Genomic DNA, 18,882 nt, shown 5'->3' with positions numbered 1-18,882 from the left:
GGTTTAGAGCCGCAGGTGAGTTGTGACTGTTCAAATTGCATAGTTGTGGAAGATTTTCCAGATGAGACAGTAGTCTTGGCCATCACCAGAGCAAAAGCTAAGCAAAAGATTAATTGGGAAGATCAAGAAAAGGCTAGGGAAGTGGCTTCCAAAGAAGTTATGAGGTTGCAGAAAAAACAGTCTTCAAAATAGCTTAAAGTGCAGAATTTCCTTATGAAGTTCGAGATAGTCACCTACTTCATGAGGAAAATCAGAAGGATATGCTTGTGTTAGGAATGCAGTTCAGTAAACAGTCACAAAGTCTGAAGCCTTATGAGGCATTGCATGGTTCTCATGAGTTGTTTGCTGCACTAACCAAATCTTCATTACAGTTGACTTTGGAACAAATCCTTCATTTAATTCCAGGGTTTAAAGAAAAGCTTTTAGCTAAGATTATGTCGAATCAGGATGAAGTGTTTAAGCATTATGCTATGGATCGAGAACAGACTTCAGATTGTCAAGCGGTGATTCCCACACAAATGGAGGTGGTAGACTATAAAGTTCCGACTATTCAAGTTGACTATTTGGGTAGCAAGTTTGATGATGTTCTTCTAGATGGAGGTTCTAGAGTTAATATTTTTCCTGAAGAGATGTATTTGGCACATAAGTTGCAAGGACTTGTGGCAGCACCATTTCAGGTTACAATGGCAGATCAGAGAAGAATTCAGCCATTGGGAATATTAAAGAATCAGCTTATTCGGATAGCCGGGCTGAAGTTCAAGGTTAGTTTTGTTGTTCTTCGTATGGAAGGTTTAGGGGATTCATATAATATGCTATTGGGAAGACCATGGATTAGACTAGCCAAGTTGAAGCAGGATTGGGGCTCAGATACAGCGACTATTCCTCATGGAAGTAAGGAGGTCAAGTTGTCCACAAGTAATCGGGTAATTTTGGAACCTAAGTACCATCCGTTAGTTGCTCAGACAATTAATGTTGCACCTGAGATTGAGGATGATGAGGAATTTTTTATGCAAGCTAACCCCACAGTTGTGCCAGTTTTTTGAAGTGGATGTTCAGAAAATTTTGGCTCAGTATAGGGTGTTTCCAAAGGTATTATCATCAAAAGTGGTTTTATCTTCAGAGCAGAACAGTTACCCCATGCATCGCAGAGTAATTTGATGCAGCAAACTGTTTGCCTCATGAAGCGGGACAGTGACTTCATGGAGCAGAGTAGTGATTTCATACAGTAGAAGAGTAATTTGGTGGTGGAAAGTAATGTTACTTCGGAGGGAAGTAACAACACTGATTTGGGAACACTTAAAGACCAAAAGAAGCCTTCTTTGGATGCAGAGGAGGATTTAGACAAAGCGAGTCAGCAAGCTATTATAGATGCAGAGCTGAAATATGAGCATACCATGCATAAGTCAACTAGAGTCTTTGAGGATGATGTCCAAGAAGTGTATTTGGAAGCTGAAATAGGCTCTAAGCCGATAAAGGTGAGTATTTTCATTGAGGAAGACTTCAAACAGCAATTAATTAAGTTGTGTAAGGACTTTTAGGATATTTTTGCTTGGGAATATACAGATATGAAGGGCTTTGATCCAAAGGTGTGTCAGCATAGAATTAATTTAAAGGCAGATGCAAAGCCAGTTATGCAAAAACGGTATCGTATGAATCCTAATTATGCTAAACAGGTGAAGGAAGAGATTGATAAACTTCTTCGAGTGGGTTTTATCCGCCCTGTTAATGAAGTGACTTGGTTGTCACCAATTGTGGTGGTGCCTAAAAAGAATGGCAAAATACGGGTTTGTGTAGATTATAGAACGTTGAATGCCTCTTCCATTCACGGATTCCTTATTGGATGATGTGGCGGGCCATGAGATTTATAGTTTTTTGGATGGTTTCTCGGTCTATAATTAGATTCGCATGCATCCGGAAGATATGGATAAGACAGCTTTCATAACCGAATGGGGTGTCTTTGTGAGCACTTTCATGAATTTTGGTTTGAAGAATGGACCCCTAGAATTTCAGGGTGCAGCTCATAAAACCTTTGATCCTTATCTTACATCTTTTATGAGGGTCTTCATAGATGATTTTTGTGTATTTGGTAAGAAAGTGGATCATTTGCAACATCTTCAACTTTAAGATGCTATCAATTTGGCATGTCACTTAACCCTTTCAAATCTGTTTTTGCTTCTAAAAGAGGAGTTCTGTTGGGGCATATCATTTTAGAAGAGGATATGGCTATTGATTTAAGGAAGATTCAAGCAGTTCAGAAGGCTGTAGTACCTACAACAGTTCAAGAAGTGATGCGCTTTGTGGGGCAGGTCAAATGGCACAGCAGGTATTTGAGGTATCTAGCTCATATTTGTGCTCCACTAACATTGCTAACCAAGAAAGGGGTTCAGTTTGTGTGGAGGCATGACCAGGATAAAGCTTTTTCTATATTGAAAAATATACTGGTTGTAGCACCAATTTTGCAACCACCACAATGGGATATTCCATTTCATGTATTTGTGGATGCATCTGATATTGCAGTAGGTGCAGTCTTGATGCAGGAAAGGGTTGTTGGTTGGTTCAGACCTGTCTATTATGCAAGCAGATGGCTTACAACAGCTGAGAAGAATTATACTGTTACTCAATGGGAAGCTTTGGGGATGATCTTTGCATTGCAAAAATTTAGACATTACTTGTTGGGGAACCAAGTTATTTTTCATGTGGATCATCAGGCTTTGTTGTATCTTATTAACAAGCCGCAACACAAGAAGATTGGCAAGGTGGATGTTATTATTGCAAGAGCTTGATTACAAAATAATACATACACCAGGTAAAGAGCATGCAGGGCTGATTTTCTGAGTAGAATTGAGTCAGTGGACCCTGTATTGGGGGTGAATGATCAGTTGCCTGATAGAGAATTATTCAATGTTCAAGTAAGTCAATTCAATTCCTTCTATGATCAAATGTTACAGTTTTTGCTTCATGGAGTGATGCCTGTAGATTTGTCTAGAGACCATCGTAGAAGATTGGCATTATAAAGCAAGAGTTATCAAGTTATTTTGGGAGTTCTTTGCAGGAGAGGCATTGACAATGTGCTAAGAAGGTGTGTAACTATTCAAGAGCAGCCTGCAGTTATCCATGAAGCACATGCTGGAATAACTGGAGGGCATTTCTCTGGTCAGATTACAGCTAGAAAGGTTCTTCAAGCGGGATTGTGGTGGCCAATTGTACTCAAAGATGCTCATCAATATGCTAAAGAATGCATTACTTGTATAAAGGAGGGTCAGCCTCAATCTTGGGATCGAATGCAAGATCATCCAGTTTTACCTTTGGAGCCATTTCAAAAGTGGGGTATTGATTTTGTGGGCCCCATCAAGCTAGCTGCTCGTCGGAGTAAGAATCAGTATATTCTGGTTTGTACCGATTATTGTACTAAGTGGGTTGAAGCCAAAGCATCACGGGATAATAAAGCGGCAAGTGTAGCTCAATTTTTTGTACTCTAATATCATGACCCGTTTTGGATGCCCCATAGAGTTGGTAAGTGATCGGGGTAAACATTTCTGAATGAAGTAATCAAAGAGCTTACTTCTAAGCATGTGATCCTTCATAAGAAGTCTACATCTTATCACCCTCAGGCAAATGGACAAGATGAAAGTTCAAATAAGATTTTACTCCGAATTCTTAAGAAAATTGTGGCTGATAACCGTAAGGATTGGGATACAAAGTTAGATTCGGTATTATGGTCCTTTTGTACAGCATATAAGGTGTCAACAGGCTTGACTCCTTTTAAGTTGGTTTATGGACTTGAGCCAGTTGTCCCCATGGAGTTCTTGGTGCCTAGTTTGAGGATAGCGGTTGCTTATAGGTTGTGTCCGGAAGAATCACTTCATGATAGGCTGCAGAAGTTGTTCCAGTTAGAGGAAGATCGGATTATAGCTCACTACCTTCAAGGGGTGGTGCAGTCAAGAAGACAGGCATGGGTTAATACGCATATTAAAAAGAAGATAATCAAAGAAGGGGATTTGGTTATGGTGTATAATTCATGACTTGGGAAGCATCCAGGGAAGTTAAAGTTAAGGTACACCGGTCCCTATGAATTTTTGAAAGATGTTGGTCAAGGCACTTTTGTGTTGACTACTTTACAGGGTGAAATTATTAAGCCTGCAGTGAATGGATTTAGATTAAGAAGGTTAGTTCAACCGGATTATGATAAGGTACTCTATGAAGTTGAGCAGGAACCTATAGTTGCACTAAATTTGGTTCAAATTCCAGCACTGTTGCCTCATGGAGTAACCTGTGGCATTTTACCTCATGGAGCACTTTATGATTCTATGACTCTCATTATTGTTTTTAGGGTTTCTTGGCTTGATTTTTGGCAAAAAGAACCACTTTTTTATTGTGAGCTATTAGCAAATAATTTTATCTTGTATATCACTTGTGGTGTACATGTAGAAGTTATGCAAAACATCAGTAATGCTCTATGAAGTGCAAGCTATTTGGCAATTGTTCTATCTCATTTTAAAGGTTCAATGGTGCTACATGAAGTGGTGGCAATATATGACATTCAAAGTTGGCTCTTGGAATTTACTTTGTGAGGATTATCTTTTTAAAGTTCTTTGTCCTGCAATCATGATTGGGCAAAGTGGTATCATGGCCATGGAAGATTGTGCTTTGAAAATATATTTACCTTTCAACTAGGGATGTTTATGTGACGGTTTAGAATATCAATTGTCTTTAATTCCAGTTCTGTTGGTATTTTCATGGTGTGAACTTATAAAGTTTCAACTGCATGAGGTGGGTTTGAAGTGACAAGATTCTCATGTTCAACTTAAAGGGAGTACAAGTGGCAATCAGTATGTTAGCATGTCTCTTTTTTCAAGGATTTTAACTCATGGTTAGGTAAGGTAAGTGGAAAAAGGGCAAACTATGGCTAAGAAGACTCGTGTGTTGTCGCCTGCGCCAATTCAATAGCATCTCTCTGCAATTTCACGCCATCAATCTTCAGCATTTTCTTCATCTCTTTTCATTCCTAATCCGCAGCAGGTCGTCATTGATGCAGCTATGGTGAAGACAAGGCAAAAGAAGAATTCGAAACTCCCTGTTAAGAGGGCACGACAGCAGCCAAGAGCAGTCCAAGAGCATGATGAAGACTCTAGTGATAGCCCACCTGACACAACGCCATCAAAAGTCAAGGACTCCACACCAAAAACGCCTTCTATTATGTCAAGCGAAGATGATGGTGAGTTGGCTACTCCTATGCTTGATTGATCTATACTCATGGATACCAAAGAATCCAATACCAAGGGCTGGTTAAGGCAAATTGGGTTGCTTGATTACGTGGAGCTACCATGGGAGGCTTGGGGAAACAATACACATGCTCAGCAGCAGTTACTTATGATTAGAGAAAGTGGAAAAGTTGGTGGAAAGTTGGAGCTTACTCCTGCTCTACTAGCACATGTTTTCTCTCTTGCGCTTAATGATCGGCCAAAGCATTGGCGATGCACAGATGAAGCTATGCAGCAAGAGTTTGGGCTTCCTACAAGTGTGAGAAATCAGTATGTGTTAACGCATGCAGATGCAAAGAGGAGGTTTTTCATCAAATGGTTCATGCAGCGGTTCTTATTGTTCATAAAGGCTGATGTAATAACAAAGGACACCTTTGGTATTTTATGGTATGCAGAAAATGTTGGGATTCCAAATTGGTCAGAAACTTTATATGACAAATTGATGTAGCAGCAGGCAGAAAAGTAGACTTGGACCTATGTTGGTTGGTTTATATGCTCATTTGCAGGTTGTATGTCCAACATTGCATCCGTCTCTTTGGGAATCTCCGAGTATGGACAAGGTTACTGCATTTAAAAGGCAGAAATTAGTGGATGGGACAATGGTTGACTGTTATGATAAAGATTTGTCTCATGATCATGCATTGGGTGATCTTGAGAATGTCAAGTCAAAGGAGTTTGTGGATCCTTTGTTAGCTTCACATGCTAGTACTTTAGGATGTACTGTGCCTTTAGATATATCAGCATGGTTAAATGATGATGTTAAGAATGACAATGTTCGTGAAGATGTGCTCATTACAGGGGTTAAGAAGAAGGTTAGATTCTCCAAGTTAAAGATGGAGACTATGCCTATACCAAAGCACAGTAATGCTATGCAGCAGCATGTGGGTTTGGCTTATGACAGGGAACTGGTTCATAATGGATATGTTCCTCAAAGTCTTGGTGATGCTTGTTCTTTGGTTGCAGGGTTACATCGGTTCATGAAGGATATGCATGCTAATGGTGCCATTAAGTTAAATGTGGTGCAATCTTTGTAGGAGCAGTTAGAATCCATGAAAACTAAAAGAGATTCTATGCAAGTTGAAATGGAAAAAATGAAGGAATTACATGAGAATGAGGTTGCTGCTTTGAAAAGGCAAATTGATGAGTATGCCGATATGTTGCTTAAATGTAAATTGTCTTCTGTTGGATTTAAGGAATGGACAGCTAATATGCAGGATAAGTTTGGTGGTGAATTGGATTTGTTGGCTAAAGAAAATGCTAAGTTGAAGGCTGAAAGAGTATTATTGGATGCCCGTTTACAACCTCTTCTTAAAGTGGAATAGCAAATCTTGAGAGATATGGAGGTTGATCTTGATGGCTCTATTTTTATGCAGCAAGATTTGACATCAATGAGAGCTACATTGACTTCCTTTATGCATGATCAGTGGGTTGGTATAGCTGCTAGAATGTCTCAGGTTATTTCTCGGCCATATGCAATTTTGCAGCAAACATTTGTGTCTGAAAACATGGAGACATTGATTCATGAGAAAGATATGTTAAAGGAAAAATTGGATGGTATGCAGGCTGACTATCATAGGATGATGGATATAGTGTCTGGGTTGCAGAATGTTAAGCAAATTCAGGGTTCTGAAAATCTGTCTGTGGATGCAGTAGATATGGTCAAAGCTAATATTAATAATTTTTTGCAGGATATAAATCAACAGATTAAGATTCAAGATCATATGGCTGATACAGTTCATGATATTTCATCTTTTGGATTTCACGAGCATCATGTTCAGGAGCAATCTGTTACGGATTGCAATGATGCTCATGAGCCTCATAGTTCACAAGTTCTTTTGGTGTAGAACTGTCAGATCTGATTCTCTTTTTGTTCATCATACTTACATCATACTTGATATGTATGCCTCTAGGATTATGCCTTTATGTTTTGTTTTGACTGTCTCTTGAGGGGCTTATGCAACTGCAGTAGAGGGCTATAAGTATCCTACTGGAGAGGCTCTGCTTATGGTTACTCTCTGTGGCTTACTTCACGGTGAAAGGCTGTGGGTAAGGCATAATCTCTTTCATAGGATGTGTCGGGTTTTGGATAAGGCATTTTGACTTCATGGATCATTCAAGGGTTCGAGTCATGGTTGTGCCAGCCATCCACCCAGCTATGCCAGGTGTTAGCCATTGGATTGACATTACATTTACCCTTAGAATGGTGTATTACCTTAGTTATTACTATTTCCTATGTGAAGCAGCCTTTATATGTCTTATGAAGTTCAATGCCTCATGAAGTGCAGTTTTGGGGCAATTGCAAAAACGTGACCTGATGAGGCATTTTGTGTGTTCTTCTTGTCTATCTGATCACTTATGATGATTACACCTGATGTATGATGTTTCTACCTAATTATGAAGAGGATCTGGCAATTAGCGCCATCATGGCTGGAATCTTGATCTCGTTTATAGCATGTATTGTGTGATCTATTCTCTGTTTTCTGATTAACAGTGCTGAATATAGTGTATCTATGCTTTCATATGGCTAGTTCTAAGTTTATATGATTTCTGGGTGTGAGATTAGGTATTTTCTTCATGAAATATCTCCCTGTTCTTTTATGCATTCTGCATAGAAAGGGCAGCAACAATTAACATAAATATTGAGCATTAATTTGCTTTGCAATTATGAGACAACAAGCTTCTTACTCCTAAGTCAATACAAACAATATGCTTTGTAATCTCATTTGAATTAAAAAATTGATATGATAGATACATGAAAAAGATAAGAGGGATCCCTAGCCTCTCCATAAACTTGTTCCATAATGATGGGAGTAGGGATAAGAAAGCAAGGGGGGAGGTGTGTAGATATAGATGGGGGGACACAACCACCACTTGCCCAAAGGTGAAGAAGTTCATGGTGGGGGGAAGGATAGCAAGCCTTTCCCCTTACCAAGGAAATTATTTGAAATTCATTTGTTAATACAATGGGGGAGTCCCAATCCTTTGGATCCCCCAATATGTTTTTTTAAATATGGCACAAGAGGGAGGGGGAGGAAGGAGGGAGTGGCACCCCTGCTCATTCTCTACGCTATATATGACCTAATATGGATGCTTATTATCCATGGCTTGAGTCATATGACCTTGGAGCTACCTCTATTTCAAATATGAAATAGATTTTAGCTTCAATCTATGATGGATAGAATAGAGTGTTGTAAGTTTCTATGACTTTAACATAAAAATGTTCCTCTGTTTAAAAGATGAGATGGTTAAGCTCAACCTATGATGGATAGAATAGAATGTTTAATCTTCATATGACTTTAACATACAAATGTACAAAGTGATTGGATCATATGTTACGCTTGCTAATCAACATTTTTCTTTTGTTTTGTGAATAGCGATTATCTCATATGGATCCAAGCTTCCACGTGCAATGCCTTGCTCTAGGTCCATTTGATGCTTCATCTTTGATATGGATTATAAAGATGGATCCTAGCCAATTATACCACACTCTTACATATTGCATGAATACCCTGGGAAGGTGTGTCTGATTTCATCTTTGGTGAGAGTAACATCTGAACTACTCTTACAAATTTGAAGATTCGATCTAGTAACAAAAACCACTATCTTCCTTGGAATGGGCAAAGAGTATTCCCAATCACTTGTAAAGTTCATGGATGAGTATCATAGCCTTGCCAAATTTAAAAGTATAGCAACACCAAGCTACGATACACTATGCATAATGCTAATTGTGAGTGGGCAAATTGTAATTGTGACTGGGCAATGAAAGAAAATCTATGCAAGCATCAAATCAAGGTTATGATGGTGGCTAGTATATATTGATATCAATCCCATTGTTAGTAAGTCCATGGACATGTACCATATGAATATAGAAGGTAACTTTGTAATATTTATAATTTAGTAGGTATCTAGTTTCAATGATAATAACACATTGTTCTTGCATTCAGGGAATTATGGTCATACTTCCACCTTCATCCCTAACTTACATGTGGCATCTATGGAGAATGACATCTTAGAAGAGGAGATACATGCAGTCCACAATATTGATGCCCCACAATCACATGATAAGACCCTTTATTGGCCATAAGCTTTGAATAATATACCCATGCACGAATACTTAAGATATTTTTTAATGAACACAAGGTTTTCACTTTGGTTAATGACTCATCATTGATTTTAGGAAATACAGTGCAAGTTATACATGAGAGATTTCAAGAGGATGTGCTATTGGCAGGTATATCTAACATACAAGTGTGAATACTTTGCATATATATATTCATTATGTCATAGTGAGAAGGCTTTTTGCAACTTGTGTAGAGGGAGACCCTACTTTGAAACCACATCTTGAATTATTTCAAACTCAATTACTTGCAACCTTGAAACAAATCAAAGGGAGCTTGAAAGAGCTAAGGCCGTGTCCATGTAATGAATGGGTGCCAATAAATGTTGGTTTTGGTAATTATTTGATGCTTTCAACTACTAGGCGACAACCGCATTCATCTAATATTCATGACTCCCCAATTCCAACAAAGAAAAAGAAGGTTTCTCTATACAAGGACATTTGGACAATGAGATTGGGTGTCATGAGGACATTGCCAAGGCAAAATTTTGATGTATCAAGTTTCTCTTCTATGTTGACTATATGCCATCAACTTAGTTCAATTCTTATTCAAACATGATTATGGTCTTATTCATGCTTGATTTGATTTTTATTCAAGGGGATTACTGCAGACATGATGGTATCTCCAAATTGGTTCTTATTTAACTCCAATTATTTCTTTTTGACTTGTGAAAAAGTTTACGTTGCATCACATCTCATTTATACAAACATAAGTTGCAAGTGTGATACTTGAATGTGATAAGATCTGAGTTATAGCGTGGGTTATGATCATTCAAGGGAAAAACCTTAGTTCTATACAAATGAAGTTGAGTAGTCTTTAACAATCGATGGGGAGCTTTTCATGTTATATCCTATTTGCTATAAACCTTGAAAAATATGACAAGGCCTAGGTTAGGATAGAGAATATCCCAATGGGGGGAGTGTGTGTGTGTGTGTGTGTGTGTGTGTGTGTGTGTGTGTGTGTGTGTGTGTGTGTGTGTGTGTGTGTGTGTGTGTGTGTGTGTGTGTGTGTGTGTGTGTGTGTGTGTGTGATATTCTTGTTTTTTAATATAGCTTGCATAATATCACTTGAACCTCACCCAATGTTTAGTTGCAAAAGGAAAAGGACTTGATGGTGTATGTGCGTAGGGTTTTTAAGGATCTACATTGTCTAAGGAGGGATGTACCTAAAAGGAAGTGCAGGTGCACATGTTGCCTAGGGTAGAGTGCTTGGACATTCCAAGTCAGAGATCAAAATTCCAACCAAGCCTTGGGGTAAGCCCTAAGATGATGTGTTGGGGGGTCTCAAGTTCTTGCCTAAGTGTTAGAACTTGTCCTAAGTGCCCTAGTGTGAAAGCATATAAGCTGCCATGGTGCTTGTTAGTTCTAACTTATCTTGGATGTGTGTATTACAAACTTTGCATTGCAAGTGCATGAGAGGTTTGAATGAGTCCTAGGGTAGTCTATAACTTTCCCAACTCTATTTGCACACTACTTCTTTTGTAGAGCAAAGTAGGACTTGCCCTAGTTTTGTGGTTTGCATATCTAGTAAGGAGCTACCCTAGTGCATGTGCCAATAAGCTGAAGTGAAAGTCCAAGCGTCATCATCCACTATATATGCATGTTGCCTATAATGCTTAGCTACCCTATATAGTATTATGCGTCTATAGTTTAGTATACCTATGCGTTTATTAATATAAAAAATTAATATCGATAGTAATATTAACAGCATGCTTAGTGCGACCTATGTGTCTATGGCTTAGTTTCCTATTAAAAATTGGCTATTAATCATATGCTTGGTGAGACCTATGTGTCTGTAGTCTAGTTTAATATAAAAAATTGGCTATTAATCATATGTGAGATCTAGGTGTCTATAGTTTAGTTTAATATGAAAAATTGGCTATATTGGCTATCACTAAACTATCATGTGTTAGAACTAGTTGTGCCACATGCGGGGCCTCCCTATCTTTGTTGTGATAGCCAATATAGTTTAATGGGACCTATATGTCCATAGTTTAGTTTAATATAAAAAATGAATATGATAGTATATTAATCAGACGCTTAGTGATAATAATATTAATCATGTGCTTATGTCTCACTAAACTATAATAATATGGACTTCTGTGTCCATAGTTTAGTTCAAGATAAGATCGGGGTCCCGCGAGCCGACATGGCAAAATGTGGGGGGACCCATCCTGATTCCTCCATCGGCCGTGCCTGCGTGCGTTTGTGGATTGCGGATAGTTATGACATCTCACGATGCGACTGTGGCATGATGCGACCTGCATGAATCAGCTCTCCGGAGACGCCAGAATACACGTTGGTTCATGATCTGTGTTTCATATGGCAAAGGATTTGCTCTTATATTATCGCCAAATACTTCACTTCTGGTAAGAAATAAAAGACACGTTACTCGGCATAGGGGTTGAAATTATGACGCTAACAATACTTTTGAGATCCCCATCCACAATAAACCAAGGAACTCGAGCTACCCCTAAGCAATGCAAGAGGAATTCCAGGTTTGAACTTCAATATACAATTTTAATTCCAAATCCTTCTTCAAGTTATAGAATATTATGAGCATTTTTTTGAGAATTTTTGTTATCAATTGAACATTACTAGGATAAAATTTTAATTTTTGAAAAAAATATATATGTTTATCTAAAATTTTTAACTATGTGTCACATTGATCTTAGTTTGGGGTCTAGTATTCTACTTTATCAAAATTTAATTTAAACATATTAGCCCTATTTTAAAAGGGAGATTATTACTATTGTTGTTATTAAAAACTACCTTAACATTTTTAATTTTATTCTTTTTAAATACTAAAATTTACCCTTTATAAAATTATAGGTTTTTTAAATTATAATTAACTCTAATTAATTATTTTTATTCTCTAGCATATATTCCTTGTTTTATCCTCTTGTTATATTTTGTGAGAGAATAAAGAATAAGAAAAGAAAAAAAGGTTATACATTATGTAGTTTATTATTGCATCGAATATCTTTATCCATGTTTGTGCTACCTTAGAAAGCATGTTTTTTTTTTTCTAATGAATCATTACTACAATCTTCCACCAAAACATTGTTAGAGGAGTACATGAATTGTCTTTGTTCGAGGGATCATGTTTCTGAGCTATGGCTTTTTCTTGTCAAGAGGATTGTCTCCAATCTAGTTAAGATGTTTTCATTTCTAAGTATATAGATATCTAAGCAAAGCACCTTTTATAAACCATTATGGTGGAAAATTTTCCTATTCTTATGCTTACTATTGCCACCCAACCATTGCTACTCTAGAGTTTCCATATTGATTAACTCATAGTAATGTTATGGAGTTATGTTTAGCACAATATTTTATTGTAATCTATTATGGATTTTGTTTATTTGCTGCATAATCCATGACTCATCAATGCACGAGGTGCATGTGTAATACTAGTCGCATTTTGCCTAGTAGATAAATGAAAGTATAATATTGTGTGTTGTGTTGTGATGAGCAAATAATTAGATGGACAAAGCAAAATTATCATTTTTGGAGTGCACAATTTTTTGCGTGAAATTTATGTGCTCTACAACATAATTATGTGACTTTAGATTTCTTACCACAAATGAAGAATTGAATTGTGCGATCTAAAATTTCAAGCCTTACCTATCATTTACCTTTATTTCATAGTTAATGGTTACTTGGTTGTTGTCTTTGAAGGTCTTTTAAAGGTCGTGACTTTCAAGTCCTTTTGAAATTTATTCCTTGGTCGTCTTTGGCACTCCGATCTTGCCTTTTTTTGTCCTACAAAATTGCATTAAGCTCCCTGACTTAGGAGAGTAGGTCATAGTGTGTGCTTATATTTTTAATATTATAATTATTTACAGACAATACTAGTTTATATATATATATATATATACATAAAAGAGAGAGAGAGAGTAGATGAAGGGTTGCAAATCAAGTCGTAGAAATCTAGGTTGTACTCAAGGTCAACTAGACCATCCAGGGCATTGGGTCAAATCAGTAGCTCACATAGATAAGACATGATGTCATTGAGAAGTAATGGGCTATTGAACTAACTCATGACGTGGAGCTCTTCTTCAGTCAGTAGTTCGTTGATCAATGGATGATAGAAGTGCTATTCATAGGCGGTTGAGTTTGTTTTTGTGCCGTATTAGCATTCAACAATACAAAGCGAGTAGTCATTCTTGGTCTAGTTTTGTCTATTCACATCGTATCATGCATCCTACTATACAAAGCAAGTAGGTATTTTCCGTGTGGTTGGCTTCCTCCATTTGCACCATATGAGCATTCAATGATACAAAGCGAGCACGCATTCTTTGTGTGGTCGACTTCATCTTTTTGCACCATATGATGCATCCTACGATATGAAGCGAGTAGGCATTCTCCATGCGGTCGGCTTCATCTATTCACGTCGTATCGTGCATTTTTCGATGTCTAAACCAAAAGATTTTGTATGCTCCCAAGGTGTGGTCACTCTAAAGAGGAAAAGAAGAAGATTGTCTTCAAGGTCAAGGGGTTTTGGTTATCTTGCCTTTTCTCCTAAAATTCCCATTGCTTCTTCTTCTTGCTCAACAGCAAGAGTGGGAAGGCCTAGGAAGTCTCCAATCAAAGGTGAGTCAACATTGAGGGTTCCTAGATTGTCTCATATCACAGAGGTTTCTCCCTCAAAAAGGCTCCTAGACTTTCTTCTTCAGAATGGCATGGAGTTATCTTACTATGGAACTGCAAAGGATATTTTCAACCCTAACTAGGATATTGAATATGTCTTGAATTCTTGCAAAAAAAAATGTGGAGGAGTTTGCTAAGTTTGAAAGTCTTGCATTCCTGTGGTTGAAAAGAATGCAAAGGAATATGTTCATATACCTATTGGAAGCTCACCTTCAAAGAAAGCATTGTTCATAAGGAAGTGTGCACCTCATTCTCTTGACAGGTTTTGTGCACCAGATTTGTTTTGTTCTACTCATACTAGAAAATGCAGGCTTATGTCAAAGCAACTTCATTCATTGCGTATACTCTTGTTAAATATCCTATCAAATATGATGAACAACAATTGGAGGAACCAAAAAGTTCTAGCTTCTGCCTTTTGGATGAGGTGGTAAATGAGAAGGATGCGACGGAATGTTTGGAACCCTAGCAAGAAGCATATGTTGCTAACAAACTAGATGTTGCCCAATTCAAAGTTGAGACCATAATTTAACAAAACCATGTAAATGTAGATATTGTATGTGACTCCTCTTCTTTCTATATTGTTCCTTCTCTTCCAAATTTTCCTATATTAAGGACAAGAAATACATAGGCTATTAGGCATCCAAAGGCTCTTCAATCTCGAGGAGGATTATTGTTTAGCAATCATTACAGAGGCTTTTGATAGTGCAAATGGCATGGTTGATGTTGAAAATGAATCAAAAGAAGAGTTACTTAAATTGGACACACTAAAACTACAGATGACAAGTTTATTGATGCAGGGGATGCCTTTTCTCTTTGTTTCAACAAGGCAAAGGATGCCGAGCAAGAGTTGGGGATTACTAATAAGGAGTTCAACTGCCTTCAAGACCAACTTGGAATTTCCAATTTTGGAAGAGAGGAGTTAGAGCATGTTAAAGAATTGGAAGATACCAATGAGATACAATCATCGATTAATATTATGGAATCCAACTAAGCTAGAGAATGATGAAAATCACTTGGTACTATTCTCTCTAATTTTGTAAGATATATTGATATGTTTGATTTCAACTTTCATTTGGCATTCATCTTTTTACAGTTGGAGATTGAAGATTTTGATAATTTCTTGGGACGCGGGAAAGGGTTGAGATGTGGTATTAGTTCATTCAAAGATGTTGCACTTGACCATTACTTAGCATGGATTGATCGCAATGTTTTTTTGGTATTTCATAAACATCTTCTCATAGGAAGCAACATGGACTATACTATGTATCAAGGCACTTACAAGGCTACTTAGTTTCTCTGGGTTACAGTATAATGCACACAAGGTGATGTTTTTGGAGAAGACAGTAGCAATTAGGATTTTTGATTATGGTCCTGGTTTCTTTGCTTCTAGAGCAGGATACTTTCTGGCCCTCTCATCTTATGCTTTGGCAACAAATCGAATTGATATAAAATCAATAATTGGCTACAAGAGAAGAAATTTTCTACGTTATAGAGGAAAGATCCTTGAGGAGGAGGAAGATGTAAAGTCTCTTGAGAGCTAGCTTTGTACTTTTCTATTTTGAAAAACACTATGAATTCTCAAGTTTCATTGTCATCTTTAGTATTCATTCTTTGAAGCTGTCGTCGAAAAAGCCAATTGAAAGCTTCTCAAGAGCATTGTTTTTTTTAACTCCTCCTCTATGTCTTGTGCTTCGAGAAAAACTTGTATGTGCTTGATAGTGATATTTTTCCATGCCTTGGCCACTATAAGTTGCTAGGGGGCCTTACTCCTCCACAAAGTAAAGTCCATGTATATGAAGGATATGCTATAACTACAAGAGAGTAACAATCATTTTATGCCATTGGAAATTTTATCAAAGAAAAATTAGATTAAATATTCTCTCTTACCAAATAAAATGTTATATCCTTTTCTTTCCATGACTCCTTTATTTCTTGAATAAAATTTGTAATCGAACATTTGAACTCTTTTGGAAATGTGTAGGTTGTCTTTTGTTGCTTGAGGAGCTTTAGAAAGACATCGAGGTGTCTCCAAACCTATATCCTATAAAATGCAAATCGTGGTGCACTTGCAATATTTATCATTATCCCACACATTTTCTCCTATGCTCCTAAGTAATACTCACCTATTTTCCTATATGGTTTCCTAAAAAGCATTTGGCTTTTGAGCCTCTCATTTGGGACATCAGCTAAGACATCTCTTAATGCCTCCATGAAAACCCATTTTGGAGAGTAATGCCTCACATTTGTCAATACACTCATCTGATAAAGACAAGGGCTTAATCAAGTATGCATAGTTGAGATGCAACTTGATAAGTTTGTCAATTATTAGAATCTTTGCATGCAAACTACATATATAAACATTTCTAAATTTACTTAGATCTATAGAGTCTCTAGTTGGGACTCTTCTTGCAAGGCACAAGTTGCTCCAATCTTTAGACCCAACACTTTCCATGCAATAAATACAAGGATATTTTGCATTTGCCCCATTACATATTCCAAGCATACATTTGATAGTTTTAAGTCAGCGCTCATGTGCCATTCCACATTAATATTACCAACCCCATCAACTACCAATATTTCTCTTTCACTTTAAGATTTAATAAATTTTGGATTACTCGTATGAGTGAACAACCATTTCAATGTTTGATGATTCTCAATTGGTACCTGAGCTGCACCAACCCACCATATCTCCATCTCAGACTAGAACTTATGCATTGGTGCTTGACCCCCACCGTTGCTCCAATACCCTGTTCATGATGCAAATGTTGACTCTTTCCATCTTTTATCCTTTTTGAATATGTGCTTCATCTAACTTCAAGAAGGAAAACTTCAAAACGTCATGACATTTCGCTAATGTGAGTCTATACATATGAACCATTGTAATCTGCACTCTTCTTATATCAACCTATATATTGTTAAATACATTGTATTCAAAATTAAATTTTCTTTTTGTCTTTTCGTATGGCATAGATGCTTCAATATGAATGTATTCCCCAAAAACATGTTGAATCTTGCAATTCATAACAGTCCTTGCAATCGATACTGCAAGGGCTCGAGGCAACTCAAACACAGTTATTCTATTACATTTAAGATTTTTAAATCATAATCTAGACATATCACGATAACCTTTTCGACTAATACCCACAGTATCACATGTCTCTACAATTTTGTTTGGTTTTACCGTGTCTTTTAAGTCCTTTACCAATTATTTGAGAGTTGGACCTCTCAAATCCACGTTTTGAGGTGACTTAAGAATCCTCAAAATATATCACTCTCTCAAATATTAATACTTGATATATTAGAGGCATATTTCTTTGCAAGATTCAGTCTTTTTTTCTTTATTCTCTCACACAAGCTAGTTATATTTTTTAATGGTCTCTTCCTCTCTCTGAATCCTATTGGAGTTTCCTTTGTGTGCTAGCTTGTTTTGTAATGACTTATTAACATTTTTCAGAACATCAATCTTATTTGTATGCTCAGAAATGCTTGTCTATGCATTTAATAATGCTTTTCTCATTTCGTTCATTGGAGCCATGTATGTGCAAGATGTAGAGAATAACCTTGTACAATAGCCAAGCATCCAATTATAACCTTCCCCAACATATCTCACGCAGTCATGAATATTAAAAAAATTAGAAGGTTTACTTGTGGAATGATCCTTGGGATAAATATTTCCATTCACCCACAAATCTATATGTTTCTTTCCTTGAGTTTACAATCTGTTAGCCTCCATCTCATCTATTAGTACTTGACAATGTATACTTCTCCAAGATGAATAAATTGGATCTAGTTGGATGGTAAGTTTGTACTTGTGTGTGCTTGCATTTGTATTACTTGCAAAGGTATTGCTAAATATTTTAGCAAATCAACCACAAATGAATCTCATAGTGATAAGAAAGTGAGCACAAAGAAGAGAATGGCGAAAGAGTGGTTGGTGTGTGAGGTCTATTCCTATCCATTCTTCCCTATTATAGTCTTAGAGGTCCTTTCCTGTGCCTATTCCTTTCTTTGACATTTTAAGGGGTTGAGATAGTCTCTCTCTTTCAATTGGTGTGTGGAAATACTGAACCATATTGAGTTAGAGGTTCTCCATGGTAGGGTGAAATTCTTAACTTGGGATAAACTAGCAAGTTCCTTGTATGGGAGCCAAGCATTCCAAATGCTTCTAGATAGGTCAAATCCTCCTTTGACCTTATCTTAAATTGAATGCTATAGTTATGGCACTGTGTCATTTCCATCTTGGATAGTGCTCTAGATAGAAATTTTTACAATGTTGTGCAACTGAATTTCCCAATCCTCTCTCCCATGCACATCCACTTGGCTAGTAGTCTATTTGCCATTTCTAGCAAATCTAGGAGATCTAGACCTCCTTCTTCCTTTGGAAATGTCTAATTCTCCTAGGAAACTTTGGGAATTTTGAACTTTCACTATCCCCAGGCCATACAAAGTTTTGGGACAAGCTCTTTAGACTTTTGAGTCTTGTTTTAGCTAGTCTCCAACATGATAGAAAATAGATTGTTGAGGGTATAATCACATGCTTGAGGATGAGTAGATGGACCTCCAAAACTAAGTTGTAGACCTTTGGAATATTCTAGTTTTCTTTTTCCTTTATTTATTGCCCACTCCCATGTTTATTTTAGAATTACTCCAAATCCCATAGGGATTCTAACAAGCCTAAATATTACCCCTTATTCTACGACATTGCATCCTTCATCAATATGCCATTGTGGAGGGTAGTTTCATTAATATGTTAATACTTGTTTTGGCTAGGCTTACATTGAGCTTGATGCAAAGATAAAAGGTCTAAATGCAATCCCAAAATGATATTATCAATGTGGGGTCATAATAATTACC

At 37.1% G+C, this 18,882-nt stretch overlaps 1 protein-coding gene across 1 annotated transcript; it reads left to right on the top strand.

The window, feature by feature from the left end:
- The first annotated feature begins 275 nt into the window (after window positions 1-275).
- LOC148029399 (uncharacterized) lies at window positions 276-5,244 on the top strand. Its single transcript, XM_087688557.1, has 13 exons — window positions 276-923; window positions 1,077-1,209; window positions 1,330-1,475; window positions 1,539-1,586; window positions 1,674-1,784; window positions 1,900-2,011; window positions 2,212-2,756; window positions 2,880-2,947; window positions 3,053-3,173; window positions 3,255-3,389; window positions 3,612-3,956; window positions 4,122-4,190; window positions 5,020-5,244. The coding sequence occupies exons 1-13, from the start codon at window positions 276-278 to the stop codon at window positions 5,242-5,244; spliced, it is 2,706 nt and encodes a 901-aa protein (XP_087544683.1).
- The last annotated feature ends 13,638 nt before the right edge of the window (window positions 5,245-18,882 follow it).

The sequence above is a fragment of the Lygodium microphyllum genome, chromosome 11, assembly GCF_053477565.2.
Source record: "Lygodium microphyllum isolate KBCC chromosome 11, Lygodium_microphyllum_v1.1.10, whole genome shotgun sequence".
NCBI classification, from domain to species: Eukaryota; Viridiplantae; Streptophyta; class Polypodiopsida; order Schizaeales; family Lygodiaceae; genus Lygodium; species Lygodium microphyllum.
Note: the sequence above shows the minus strand (reverse complement) of the source record. Positions and strands in the feature narration are given on the sequence as shown.